This window comes from Lynx rufus, unplaced genomic scaffold, assembly GCF_022079265.1.
Source record: "Lynx rufus isolate CCGP_SWC_20201006 ecotype Redwood Valley unplaced genomic scaffold, mLynRuf1.p SCAF_6, whole genome shotgun sequence".
NCBI lineage: Eukaryota > Metazoa > Chordata > Mammalia > Carnivora > Felidae > Lynx > Lynx rufus.
The window spans coordinates 54,335,867-54,351,244 of record NW_025814878.1 but is presented as its reverse complement, the minus strand read 5'-3'; the positions used below and the strand labels follow the sequence as shown (position 1 = coordinate 54,351,244).

The 15,378-nt window shown below is 36.0% G+C and overlaps 1 protein-coding gene across 3 annotated transcripts in view; it reads left to right on the top strand.

The window, feature by feature from the left end:
- GRIK2 (glutamate ionotropic receptor kainate type subunit 2) overlaps positions 1-15,378 on the top strand; it is a 670,079-nt gene that overhangs the window by 454,095 nt on the left and 200,606 nt on the right. For all 3 annotated transcript variants that reach the window (XM_047102336.1, XM_047102337.1, XM_047102338.1), the window contains exon 10: positions 3,554-3,760. In XM_047102336.1, coding sequence (XP_046958292.1) covers positions 3,554-3,760 — 207 coding nt within the window. The remainder of the gene's footprint in view (positions 1-3,553; positions 3,761-15,378) is intronic.

Sequence of the window (15,378 nt, the reverse complement as noted above, 5' to 3'; positions counted from 1 at the left end):
CAAATTAATTTCTGTTTCCTATGTGTTTGATCTAATTCCATTTCAAACTCCAGCACATGTAGATTTTCTACAAATGCTCTTATGGTGTAGAAAGCAACATAAAATAATGGGGAAAGTATGTATTTTGGAATTTAGAAAACCTGAGTTCTTAGCTGAGTCCCTTCTTAGCTTTTATCTCTTAGCTCTATGACCTCTCTGAAAAATGACAATTAATAAAATAAGCTAGTAAAATGGTCCTAATACAATAGTTCTACTAGTAATTAAAATACCCTAACTAGTAAAATAGTTTACATATTAAAATAGTTCTAATAAAACTCCATTGAAGTATATGAAAAGATGTTCAATATCATATGTCCTTAGGGAATTTTGAATTAAAGCAGCAGTGAAAAACCAATACATACCTATTAGAATGGCCAAAAGCCAGAGCACTGGATATTGAAGAAATGGGCAAAAGATATGAAAAGACATTTCTAGAAAGAAGATATCCAGATGACTAACAGACACATGAAAAAATGCTCAACATCACTCATTGTCGGGAAAATACAAATCAAAGCCACAATGAGATACCACCTCACACCTGTCAGAATGGCTAAAATGAACAACTCTCAGGCAACAATAGATGTTGGCGAGGATGAGAAGAAAGAGGAACCCTTTTGAACTATTGGTGGGAATGCAAACTGGTGCAGCCATTCTGGTAAACAGTTTGGAGTTTCCTTAAAAAATTAAAAATAGAACTACCCAATGGCCCAGCAATTGCACTTAGTAGGCATTTATCCAAAGATACAGGAGTGCTGATTCGAACTGGCACATGCACCCCAATGTTTACAACAGCACTGTTGACAATAGCCAAAGTATGGATAGAGCCCAAATGTCCATCAACTGATAAATATAATGGAATATCACTCAGCAATCAAAAAGAATGAAATCTTGCCATTTGCAACAACGTGGGTAGAACTAGAGTATATCATGCTAAGCTAAATAGGTCAGAAAAAGATAAATACCATATGATTTCACTCATGTGGAATTTAAGAAACAAAACAGATGAACATAGGGGAAGGCAAGCAAAAAAAGATAAAAACAGAGAAGAAGACAAACCTTAAGATTCTCTTAAATACACAGAACAAACTGAGGGTTGCTGGCAGGGTGTTGGGTGGGGGAATGGGCTAAAAGGGCAAGGGGCATTAAGGAGGACCTTGTTGGGATGAGCACTGGGTGTTATATGTAAATGATGAATCACTAAAATCTATTCCTGAAATCATTATTACACTATATGTTAACTAACTTGGATTTACATTAAAAATAAATAAATAAATGAATGTTGTATTTTATGCTCAGTAGCTTGTCTTTATAATTTTAATGGTGTCTTTCACAAAGCAAAAAAAAAATGTAATTGTTATAAAGTCCAATTTTCACTTTTTTTCTTCTATGATTGTGCATTTTGTGTCAGGTCTAAAGATTTTCTCTTATGCTTTTTAAAATAATTGTTTTTAATGTTTATTTATTTTTGAGAGAGATAGAGCACGAGAGGGGAAGGGCCAGAGAGAGAAGGAGACACAGAATCTGAAGCAGGCTCCAGGCTCCAGGCTCCAGGCTCCGAGCTGTCAGCACAGAGCCAGATGTGGGGCTCAAACTCATAGACTGTGAGATCATGACCTGAGCCAAGTTGGATGCTTAACTGACTGAGCCTCCCAGGCGCCACTCTCCTATGCTTTTATTTTCTAAAAGTTTAATGGCTTTTATATTTAAATATACAAAATTATATATAGTGTATATATGTGTATATATATATATATATAGAGAGAGAGAGAGAGAGAGAGGGAGGGAGGGAGAGAGAGAGCTGAAGGAGAAGCAGTGTTATCAAGATGTGGGTCCAATAAAGCAAAAAGTTGAAGGGAATTCCAAAAATTAGTTACAAATGTGGAACAATGTGCTGATCTCTAAGCAAGAGTTCTTTAGCACAGAGTTCAGTGTGTAGGAGTGTCAGAAGAACAGCACACTGGTCAGGTTGGAGTGTGTATGAAATAGTACAGGGATAAGCCAGGTCAACAGTGATGGGAAGAAAAATGGAATTAGTCTTGTTTCTGAGATGAGTGTGGACAAGAGGACACATTGCTATCATATCTAAAATGCCCTTAGGTGTGATGACCCTCATGGGATGAGTATTGTTCTCCCAGGGTTGGGAGGAGGGTGGTCATCTTTCTAGATGGACTGGCATGGCAGCCTTTTAAGTTTTTCCACTTTGCAGTGTCTTTTTCTGACAGCACCTTCCAGAGGCTTTACCCATAGTCAAATAGAAATAAATAGTACCGCCAGCTGCACTCTGGATACCAGATATCTGGATACAGATACCATGTTCCACCTGCCCCCACGAAAGTATGCTAATGCACGGATTCTCTTAGTACTTAATTAAACATGTGAATTTTTAACAGGGCCTGTTATTCAGAGACTTACAGGATTTGGCTCCTCATTCTTTGTACATTTCTGACCTTGTTCAACTAATTCCCTCACTTACTGGATGTGATTCCTGTCACACTGATGGCTATAGTCCTCTTTCTGGAACACTCCAGTGTCATATTGGCCTTAAGGCTTTACTTGCTATATCCTTGACCTGAAGTTCTCTTCTGTCAGATTTTCAAATGACTAGATTCTTTTTCATCTTTTAGTTTCTACTTCATCTCTCATCTCCTCATCAAAGACTTCCAGACATATTTCTCAATTTTGTCTTGTTTTCTCTTGCCAAGTACCTTGAGGTTGTTCTGTATCCTATTCCCCTATTTTATGTTTTTATCCCATTTATCAGTATCAGAAATTATGTGTTCTACTTGTTTAGGCATTTATTATTTATTTCCTCATATATATCATGAACTTTATGACTCAGAAATTTCTCTTTTATATAGAGGAGGGCTGGCTCATAGTAGACGCTTCATAAAATATTGTCGGATGAATGTATAAACACTTGATAAATGTTTCTTTTTCTATATTCCAAAGTAAGCTACTATTTCTTTTTCTATAAATAAATATAGTGGTTATGATTTTCATGGTTGTTTGGACAAAATGTGGTAATATATAAAAGTCCATACTACAGTTTTTAACACATAGTAGGCAATTAGGCAGTGAATTTTTTTTTTCATTTTTCCATCAATATATCCCACTGAAATAGAACAGTAGATATTGGTTAAATGATATAATTCAAACTGGGGTATTGTAATCATGTGAAATGATATCTTACATATTACATATTTTATGGCATATATCACATTATATACTATCCCTTATATATGACATAAGATATATGATATGGGATATGTGACATATTTTTATTAGATAGTAATGATGAAATTATTATAGTTAAATATTCTCCTTTGAAGCACAAATATTCCAAAAGTAATCTGCCTTCTTAGGTTTTCAAACTATGTGAATTACAATTAGGAAAAAAATAAAATTGTCTGTATTTCTAAATTAAAGTGAAATATTCTATCTTCTAAGGAAAGCTTTTATTCTTATAGTTTCATGATTAACTATTATTTCCTACCTTCATGTTTACTGTTTCCAGGAAGAACCCTATGTCTTGTTTAAGAAGTCTGACAAACCTCTCTATGGGAATGATCGATTTGAGGGCTATTGTATTGACCTCCTCAGAGAGTTATCTACAATCCTTGGCTTTACGTATGAAATTAGACTTGTGGAGGATGGGAAATATGGAGCCCAAGATGATGCCAATGGACAGTGGAATGGAATGGTCCGTGAACTGATTGATCACGTAAGCCTTTTTTCTCATTTTTATCATTACCTTTTGTAGATTGCTAAAATATTTACTTTTTAAAAGTTTTTTGATGGTCAAGGGTTAATAATAGCAAAGAGCAGTAATATATTTCAAGTATGTATTTCCTTAAATAATTATCTTCAAAGTATGTCTTATTTTTGCCCTTAAATATAAACAATCTAAGAGGGATGTATGGTTCTATTAGAGAGAGTCGTCTGTTTTAAATTCACTAGTATTTAGTGATTTAATATCTTGAAATATTTAGTCCTAATTTGCAAATTATAATGTGGTTTCCCAACAATTTATTTCTTTTTCACTTTTATAATACTGACTTCATAATCAATAGAAGGAATGATGATGCGAACTCTAAATTTTATGATAAAAATTATCTGGATTAGCGTAGGTTACTTCTTATCTTTAGAGATGAGAGAAATCTGTATGCAAAAAGAATGGAATAAAGATACTGTGTAAAATAAAGTATTTTAAGTGTATTAATTTGGCGATAGACATTTTATTTATTTAGTTAGTTAGTTGAATAAAGCCAGACATTCCTTCTTTGGTCAAGAAAGCATTATTTCATAATTTCTTAGTTGGCAGTGTCGATTAATTCATCTCTTTGAAATAAACTCTTATTTTTTAAAAATAATAATATTATATTTGGCTTCGTGTTTTGTAACATTTAAGTTTATTTTGACATTTTCCATAATATTAAGGCATGTAATTATTGCCAAATATCTACAAAGTAACAAAATATATTTTGCTTTTAAAAAACCATGAAAACTGTACCCTAAATTAAAGTCCTTACTAATGGAAGTAGCAAAAATAGGCAGTTTTCACAACATTTTGAAGATATTTCATTGCTATTAATTATAAAGTTTATTATCAAGAGTAAAGGAATAAGGGAGATCTGTCTCTATCCCTATCTATTTATCTATCTATCTATCTATCTATCATCTATCTATCAGGGGATGTTAGGGTTTGGTTAGAAGCAGAATAACAAAACAAATAAACAATTATCATTAAACTTATTTTTCTTTAATCTTCAACATATTATTTTAATTATTTGAAATGTACTCAATAAGGTCCTGAGGTTCTAGGCTTAATCAGTTATTTCTAAAAAATTCTGCATAAATGGTCCATTTATATTTTACTTTCTAAAATCTATTAAAGATGATGAAAATGTATATGATTTGGAATCAGATATGAAACCTTAAACTTTGTGTTCACTTATATTACTATAGCAGCAACCATCAGAAATCTAATTCAAGCTGGTTTAAGCAAAAATGTTAACTTGTTTGTTTGCATCTTTGTAAAGTCCAGAGGTAGTGTGGCTGGATTTAGAATATCAAGATTTAGTGTCCCTGATATTTTGCCTCAGTGTAGTCTTTGTTTCTCTGTATTTGTTTTACTCTTAGACATGTGCCTCTCAACAGATGGCAAGAACAATTGCTACAAACAGTTCTAGATCAACCATCCAGGTAGAAGTAAAACACCTGGACCCTATAATTTAATCAAGGGACCCCAAATTTGGTTTCATTGGCCAGACCAAGGTCATAAACTAGATTCTGAACCAATTATCCCATTCAGAGGAAGTGCTATTCTTGGGGTGCCTAGGTAGCTCAGTTGTTTATGCATCCGATTCTTGGTTTTGGCACAGGTCATGATCTCATGGTTTGTGAGTTCGAGCCACACATCAGGCTCCATGCTGACAGTGTGGTGCCTGCTTGGGATTCTCTCTCTCCCTCTCTCTCTGTCCTTCCCCTGCTGTCTCTCTCTCTCTCTCTCTCTCTCTCTCTCTCAAAAATAAATAAACTTAAAAATATTTTTTTTAAAAAGGAAAGAAGTGCTATTCTCATTGGATAGCTTGGAGGCAATATATTCACACAAGAAATTAGGAGGTGGGGTGAATCCCTTTTAAAACCACATAGATTTAGATTTGAGGAACTGTGAATTTTTAAAGGAAAATTAGGGTGTTTATCCAGGAAGAAAGTAGAATGGATCCTGCACATACCAATACAAATGTATATCCAGCATCAAACCTTTGCATACGTAGCCTATTTTTTTTTTCAAAGAAATTAAAAGTAGAAAATGAAGGTTAGGAAATAATGATTTAGATCTATGGCATAAAAGAGGATGGCACCCAAAATGAAGGAATAGTAAGGGGGATTCTATCAGTTGATATTTGTTTCTCAAGAAAATTATTTGTAGTATTGGATTGAGACCACTGATGAGGGCTTCAAGTTACTGAATCATTTTATTCTTCTTAGTGCCATATCTTTCACTTCACCTTTTATTTTTCCTTTAGTAGAGTACTATTCTGTCCTAGTATCCACTTTCTTGGTGCCTTCCTCATGTTTCATATTGCCAACCAAGCCTTGGTTATTAATATTTAGCATGAGTCATATTAAGCTAGAATGATGATTATAGTCAATATATTTTTCATTGTACAACCTCACCCTGGTTTGCATATTTATGAATATGCTAATTTCAACACAAAGTAGTAACTCTTCCTGATAATCAGATAAATATCCTAAACTGCTTGCTCTCCTTGCTTTCTTTGGATAAGCTTATCTTCTCTCATAGCTTGATTACCATGCTCAAACTGAAATTTCACCATTCTGCATCTTTAGGCGTGAGCCTTAGATGCATATATCAACCTACCTCTGTTATATTTTTTGCTTAAATATTTCATAAGCATCTCAAAGATAGAATATTCCAGACTGAATTTATTGTTTATATTTCTTAAACCTTTTCTTTCTGAAGAATTTCTTATATCAGTACATGGAGCAATGATTCAATAGGTTCCCTAAGCCAAAATTTAGTAGTCATTTTTGGATTATTTCTCACTCCATCATGTTTTATTGAGTGTGGTCCTTAAATAATTTTTTTAATGATTATTTATTTTTGAGAGAGACAGAGACAGAGTGTGAATGGGGGAGGGACAGAGAGAGAGGGAGACACAGAATCTGAAGCAGGCTCCAGGCTCTGACCTTGTCAGCACAGAGAAGGACATGGGGCTCAAACTCATAAACCATGAGGTCATGACCTGAGCGAAAGTCAGATACTTAACTGACTGAGCCACCTAGGGCCCCTGTCCTTAAATAATTTTGAAACCTGCTCACTTATCTCCATCTCCACTGTTACCTGGAATAATATCCCAATATGAGGATCTTTCCTTTCTAATACATTATCTGTATATATATCCATTATCTATCTATCTATCTATCTATCTATCTATCTATCTATCATCTGTCATCTATCTATCTATCTGTCTATCTGTCATCTATATCATTCAGCTAGGGTGTTGTTTCAGAAGAAGAAATCTGGTCATGATTTTCTCGTGCATAAAATCTATCAGTAGTTTCCATTGTCCTAACAATATAGCACCAACTATATAATATATTTATAATACTTCCACATTTGGTTGTCTATCTGTTATGGAAATCTTCTTTTTACACTCCAGATGTACTCTCAGATCTTCTCCACCATGCTTTCTGTATTGGGAGGTTGTCTTACATGGAGTAAATCAACAGGGCTCCCAGTAAGAGATCCAAGGGAAGGAGGAGAGTGAGGTCAGAATATTTATTTCCCTCCTTGCTCCCTGAGATGTTGGCTTGAGCTGGCTGTGTGCCTACAAGGAATGCCAGTTTCTTATTATGAGGCCTGATCTATACAAATCTATCTCCTGTTCTCAGTTCCAATTTACACCCTACATAGGTTTGTTTCTCCAGATCTCAGGATGGTTACAGCTTAGGTGCTATTAGCCTTGGGTTCCTGCACCATCCCTTAAAACTTCCCAACACCGGGGCTCCTTGAAATATGTTCCACACACCTGCAGATCAATTTCACTTGCAAACTTGTTAGAAATGCAAATGTTCAGGCCCTAACCTAGAACTACTAGATCTATAACTCTGGGGTGGAGCCCAGCAATCTTTCTTTCAGCAAGCCCTAATGGTGATTCTGATGTTCACTGAAATTTGAGGATCAATATTCTACCCTCCACCCGGACTTGTGTAATTAATTTTTCTCTTTGTAAACAAATCCTATTCAGTTATCATTTGAGTGTGCCATCTGTTTTCTGTTGAGAAGCTAACTGGCACACCTCTCTATATTTCATCTATTTTGTCCTCTCCAACCAAACCCAGGTGGACTTTTTTCAGCCTTGTTCTCTTTTAAAGCTTTTAGGCTAGTTCTCTGACTGTACCACTCTCTTCAACCTCCACCCAAATCAGCTCATCTGAATTACTTCTACTTAACTTCAGATATACTTGTCCAGTGATGCTTCCCCACCCCACCCCGGAAGCCCACCTGCTATGAGCTTCCACACTACCCTTCTTGCATAACATCTGTCACACTTTAATTACCAGCTTAATATTTGTCATATTTATTTGTATGTATGTTGTATGGTAGTTATGAAATCAATCAAGACTATTTCAGGTACACGTGTCAGAAACATGGCTAAAAATAGCTTACACAGATATACTTTAAAAAATATCTCATATTACTAAAAAAGTCCTATGGTGGTTCTCATTTCAAGTATAATTGGATTCAGGGTCTTAAAGTATGTCATTAATGTCTGACACATCCTTTGCTGCCTTTTTGTCTCTTGGCTTTACTCTCCTCTCTAGTTTTTATCCTTAAGTACTTTCTTTCCATATGGTGACAAAGGCGACCCAAGGTGGCTCTAGACCAATGGTTATCAACTGGAAGGATAACCCAAGAGTCTTTTCCCAAGAGACTTTTGGCCATGTTGAGAGACATTATTTATTGTCTTGACTTAAGGAGGTGGGGGAGATGTTGCTACCGGCATCTGAGGATAGAGGCCAGTGGTGCTAACCTCTAAACAATGTGCAAGATAGCCCCTCCCCTCCAAAAAAAAAAAAGAATTATTTGCTCCAAATATCAGTCTTACTGAAGTTAAGAAACTTTGTTCTAGGCTTACCTGGTTCTTAGGGATCTCCTTTTGAAAGAGATAGAGGTCTTCTTTTGCCAAAGTTTCAGCAAAATCCATGGTGGGGGATTGGGGTAGATGGAGGGGTATCGGCTGGATTAAGTTGGACCATATGCTCATCTGTGAACTAATCCAAAAGGCTACGATTGGGAAGGCAGTAGTTGGAATAGCCAGACCTGGGTTATGTGTCCATATCATACCCTTATCTATTGGATAGAATCTGAATTATGCCACTTATTTGTATATGAACTTGGATGCAGAGGCAACTAATATTTATTTTATACCAACTATGTGCCAGTCCATTTTTGAGCGTTTTGTTGTTGTTGTTGCTGTTGTTTGTTTGTTTTAGGTTTGACTAGGTTAAGTAGAATGGAGATAGCTATCAAAAGGTTATATTTATGCAAGTATTGTGAGGAAGAAATACAATTAAAAATAAAATCTCTTTCCAACCCCAAAAAGCTTTCCATAAAGGTAGATGAAAAATAAAATAATTTTATTAATGAATAGGCATTAAATCAGAATGAGATGCACATCACAGTCAATTCACTAAGAGATTACAAAGGCAGAAAGCAATCTCACCCTTTTTTATAGTCAGGAAGGCACAACCCATTGTATACATGTTCTCAAGATAAATAATAACTGGTCCTCAAGTAAGAAGGCTTGAAAGCACCATTTATCACACATAGTTCCTCCTAGATTTATTTGGAAACTGGGGTGACCATCTGTGTTAGCTAATTGGTTTTATTCAATAGAAAAATACACTTCCCAGGTCTTTATGAGAAAGGTGATTTTTAGGCTCCCACCCACCTAAGTTAGGCTCCTACTTTCCCATGGAAATTTGGAAATAGGGTGTTATCTTCCCTGGTGATTACATTTCAAAGAGATACTTCCCAGATCCTTGGGAAAGGCATTGCTGAGTCATAAAGATGACAAGAGGTTTAATTGGCCTTTTAATATATATTTAAGATAAATATAAATATATATTTGTATATATATAAAATCTTATGGCTAATAATGTGTGTGTGTGTGTGTGTGTGTGTGTGTGTGTGTGTGTGTGTATAAAAGAGAGAAAGAAGTTACAAGTTTTCTAAAGTAAATGTTCTAGGAAAAGGGGAAGGGATTGATTCCTTTATTTTCAACAAGGAGAACTGAGCCTCCTGTGTTTAATTTGTATTTGCCCTTACAGTTGCAGGTCTTTGGTATTCTAGTAAAGCTGGTTTTAGCACCTTCTCCCTCTGTCCTTTTGAGGGTTTGGTATGATCTCTCAAATCTATTATGATTAACCAGGGATGAATCTTGGTGATGCAATATGAAGATACAACCCCAGAAAGATATTAAGAGAAAGTGGCTCCCTGAGGCAGTTAGTCCTTGAAAAGTGACAAGCCTTCCTGCTGAAAGCACCTTCCTCTTCCATCATCTCTACAGCAGGGCTGTACAACATGGGGTACTAGTAAGTCCTTGGTAAGACAGATGTGGAATAAAATCCTAATTCTTCTGCTGTGTAGTTTGATGTTTTATGCACATTGCCTTAAACTCTTTGAGTCTTAGTTTTTGCAAAAGTAATAGAAATAATATCATATTAATCATTAGGGAGATATACATAAATTCTCTAATGCATTACCTGACTTATAGTAGATAAGCAGTAGAAGTACAACTAATAAGTACAAAATTTGCATTATTCTTTCTACTATATTGTTAATGAGTATTCTTATTGAGGACTAAGAAGTAAAAATTGGAGACACTATTATAGTATAAAAAATGTAGGAATTATAGTTGCTACTGATATTAATTTTGAATCAGAGTCAGTAATATTGGCATTAAGTTTTAATAGTAAAATTTATTAATTTGAACATTGGTATTCAAATATCTTATTACTTTTCTACCTAACTGATCTATGTCTTGGTGGTTTTATATTAGAATTAAACATGGGGAAGAATTAATAGAGAGTCAAATTCAGTGTGAGATTAGCAATAGGCAAGATAAGTGGGGGAGGATGATGTTTCAGCAAAGTAGGGACATCCGATTAAAAAATTACTATTTAATATTTTTTTAAAGAGAAAGTAATCATTATAAGAAAAGTCAAAACATGTTTGGACCTCCCTGTATTTATTTTATGGTTTGGTAGTATGTCAAGTTTGAATTCTATTAAAACTGAAAGTGAAGGGATATATTTTCCTTGCTTAAATCCTTTGAAATCTCAACCTGCCACTTCTTAAATACACTTTTAAAGGTTTTTTTCTTAATGTTTATTTATTTTTGAGAGAGAGAGTGCACATGAGAGAGGGAATATTTATCGAAACAATGGCACAAATGTTCCACAGTGTTCCACAACAAATGTCAAACTCAAGCACCCTGCTTGAGAGAGAGAGAGAGAGAGAGAGAGAGAGAGAGCGAGCAGGGAAGGAGCAGAGAGAGAGGGACAGAGGATCTGAAGCGGGCTCTGTGCTGACAGCCCAGAGCCTGATGCAGGGCTTTAACTCAGGAACCATGAGATCATGACCTGAGCCTAAGTCAGATGCTTAACTGATTGAGCTACCCAGGTGCCCCTCTTAAATACATGTTTAAACTAAAAATTGCTCAGAAACAAATTATTTGGTAAATTAAAAAAAATGTTAATGGTATATGTCCTACCACAGAGGAAGTAGAGCAGCAATCTAGGCAGTTTTCCCTTTATGTAGGTAACCTGCTTAAAAAAATTAATGTTTATTTATTTTTGAGAGAGAGAGAGAGAGCGTGTGAGTGCAAGTGGGGGAGAGGCAAAGAGAGAGGGAGACACAGAATCTGAAACAGGCTCCAGGCTCTGAGCTGTCAGCACAGAGCTCAACGTGGGGCTCGAACTCATGAACCCGTGAGATCATGACCTGAGCCTAAGTTGGTCATATAACCTACTGATTCACCCAGGCACCCCAGATGACCTGCTTTTTTTTTTTGTAACATCTTAATTCTAAGAGGTCTTTCCCTCAGGCTATCTAGTGAGTTATGATTAGTGTCATGGGCCATTCTATTTGAAGTTTGTTGGGCAGCTATAAAAGTTGATTAAAAAAAAATTTTTTTTTACCGTTTATTTATTTTTGAGACAGAAAGAGACAGAGCATGAACGGGGGAGGGTCAGAGAGAGAGGGAGACACAGAATCTGAAGCAGGCTCCAGGTTCCTAGCTGTCAGCACAGAGCCCGAAGCGGGGCTCGAACTCACAGACCGTGAGATCATGACCTGAGCCAAAGTCGGACGCTTAACCGACTGAGCCACCCAGGCGCCCCCAAAAGTTGATATTTTTTTGTGAGTCATCATACTAAAATGTAAATCAGGACACTATTTCGTCTTATCAATTCACTGCATCTGAGGTATACTAGGTTGTATTTATTGGCTTCAAATATACTGAAAATAGTTGGGAGACACAACACAATTGCAGAAAGTGGTCAGCATTAAAGAATATTTATTGAAAAAACGACACAAATGTTCAACAGTGTTCCACAACAAATGTTAAACTCAAGCACCATGCTCTTTAGAGAAATTGCTACATATTTTCCAAATTCTTTTATTTTTATGTTGCCTTCCCAAGGCCCCAGTGAAAGTTTCTGTTCAAGGACCAAGTAAAGAAATACACAGTGACATCTTTTTCTCTGGAAAGTAAAGCATTGTAACTTTTTGTATAGTATTTTATGAAGCATTTTATCAAGTTTTCATTCTTAAAACCAAATTTAGCTATTCAGCTATTACTGGTGGGAGTCTCTGTTCTGTGAACGGAGATCTCAGTTCTAGGTTTCCCTACAGAACATTTACCTGAGGATCTGCGCTCAAATAAAGACAGCCAGGAGGAAAGTAGCAAGCACAAAGCAGTTTATTAAGGACAGTACACCCTCATGATAGTAGAGGGGGCAGGCCTGGAGAGGCCAACTGCACTGGGGTTAAGAGTGTCTTTTCTTTTTAATGTTTGCTTAGCTTATGGGTCATAGCTGGTGAGGAGTCTCTGGGGTTATTTCCAATCATTTAAGTGACTCCTCCTAATGGTCAGGAGGTGTAGTTTTTGGCCCTACAGGGTTCTTACTGGAACTGTCATGGCCATCTTTCCCCACTGCTGTGGGGTGGGGTGGGGTGTCAAAACCCCAGTGTAAATATATTATAATGAAGCTATAGTTTACCCTGGGGCCGAGGTTGAAGAGGAGAGCACATGTTGTGCACCTGTGGTTCCTGGTCTGTCAGCCCCACGGTGTTGGAAGCCACAATGCCAGGATGATGAAAGCTATAAGTCAGGATATTGTGCCCTTAGGTTTCTAATGGTAACGTATTTATCACCACCCTTGTCTCCAGCTCATGTTTACCTAACTGCCTACTCTATAAGCGCCTGACTTAGTAGTGGGGAGTACACAGAATCTTGCTAATGCAACCATGTTATTAAGCTAGGCATAAATTTTACTTGTAGCTTTGGGTGGTGTATCCTTTATGGCTAATAACTCATTTACGGGCTCATGAGACTACTGTTGTGAGTATGTTATTCATAAAGCCAACTAGAGTTATTCATAAGCATGAGGGAAAACACCTAAGCTGCAATAAGCCAGCAGCACATGTTATTATGGGACTACTTAAAGGAGACAAGGGCAGTTAAATTACATTCAAATCTCTGGTGATGTTTGCCTTGGCAGTGGAAAACTTCAGGAGAATTTATACTTGTAAACATACATAAATTAATACAGTAGTATGCAAAGTCTGTGTATGTCCAGGTCAAAAATAGACCACAGATCACAGACACTCCTTGTTACTTGAAATTCTTGGCCTTTTCATCCTTCCCACAGAATACACCCCAGCTTGAGGCAAATTTCAGCATACTCTTAAACCAGTGGTCTTCTGGGCCTTTCCTGACTTAGTGTCTTAATGCTGATAAAATGTTTGAGGGAATATTACGTCTGCAAATCCACAATTACTTCTTACCTGGGCAAATTTGGGAATTTGGGTTCTATTTTTTATAATTATAGCTGAAAAATCAGAGGTTTTTAAAGTCATATTCTCATTCCCTTTACCTCATTAGAATTGTGTAGATTAGAGTATTAGACTATTAGAGGTGTGTGTGAAAAAAAAAAGGGGGAACGCTATGTGGCTCAGTCGGCTGAGAGGCTGACTCTCGGTTTTGGCTCAGGTCATGATCCCAGGGTTGTGGGATTGAGCCCTACATAGGGCTCCACATTGACTGTGGAGTCTGTTTAAGATTCTCCTCTCTCCCTCTGCCTCCTCCCCCCCCCCCAACTCTCTCTCTCTCAAAAAAAGCGTGTATGCTTTTTTCTAAGTAACATTTAAAACCTAGATCTTTTAGAGGTGCCAACTACTTTTAGAAAGTTACGACTTCTCTGTGCATAAAGAGACTTGTGTCTTAATATCATTAACCATTTGTTGTTGGTAAGAGAGTGTATTGGTCAATAAAAGCTTTTCCTTTTCTTTTTGATGAAGATCCTTTGTATAACTTTAGATGCTGTAGAAATTTTAAAGATAAACACAAGCTTGATCATTTGATAGATATCTTAAAAAAACAGTGAGAAAATCTGTTTCAGTGTATCAAACAACTATGGCAAAGAGGGAAGTCTATTGGGATCTAGTTCACTCTTATTTTACATTATTTTTAAGAAGACCCATGATGCTATGGATTTCTAGCTGCATGAATGCTTCCCAGCATGCTGTCTTAGCATTGCAATTGGTATTTAACATTATCAAACCTTTTATGATTCATAAATGAGCCTAACAGGACCTTACTATACTCTGCTTTTGCCTCCTGATTGCTCTTTTATTATATTCTAGGAAGGAAATCAAATATTTGTTTTTCAGGGAACTTAAAGAGGCTCCAGGTATTATCACAAAAAATTGAAAGGCTAAGTCAAAAAACGGTTTTAAATACATGGGGATTGACTTACACTGTAGCTTTGAGTTTTGATAGTGTGTTGTCTCAATTTTGCGCTCTAGTGGAAGCATTCTAGTATTTTCAGGCAAAAAAATTGAAGAGTAGTAATACTATTGTCACTTTTTTAATTTTAGGAAAAATAACTAAAAAATAGATGTGCAAATTTATTTATAATTTCCCATGACCCAAAAGTGATGACTGTTAGCAGGTTTGTTTCCTTTGCTTTAAGTTTTTCTCTTTTAGTATGTGACATTGCATATGATGGCGAAGTCCCTTAGTTACCATAAGAATTCTCAATTTAGTAATTTTCCAAGTCAAGCACAAAAGATAGAATATCATTTCCCTCATTCCTCTCCAAATGTAACCACTATCTTAAGTTTGGTATTGTTCTCGTCCATTGTATGTAAATCACTCAATAGTACTCTATGATAGGAATGTGCCATTTTTATTTAACTAGTCCTCTACTGAGAGACATTGAAGTTATTTCCAGTGTTATGTTAACAAAAACCAATGCTGTTATGAAGCTCCAGTCTTATCTTATCTCCTAGAGCACCTATGTAAGACCTTCTCAAAAGGGTCTGCTGAGAAAGGAATTGTTCAGTGTTCATATATGTTTCCAATTTCATAAGATATTGAAAATACTGTTCTCCAGATTATTTTATTAATATACATTTCCACCCATAGTATAGTTTCTGTTTGTCTGCAAAATTACTAACTTGAAGTTCTCACTATTTGAATTCGGTTAATCTTCATGCAAATGAAATCTCATTGCTTTAAT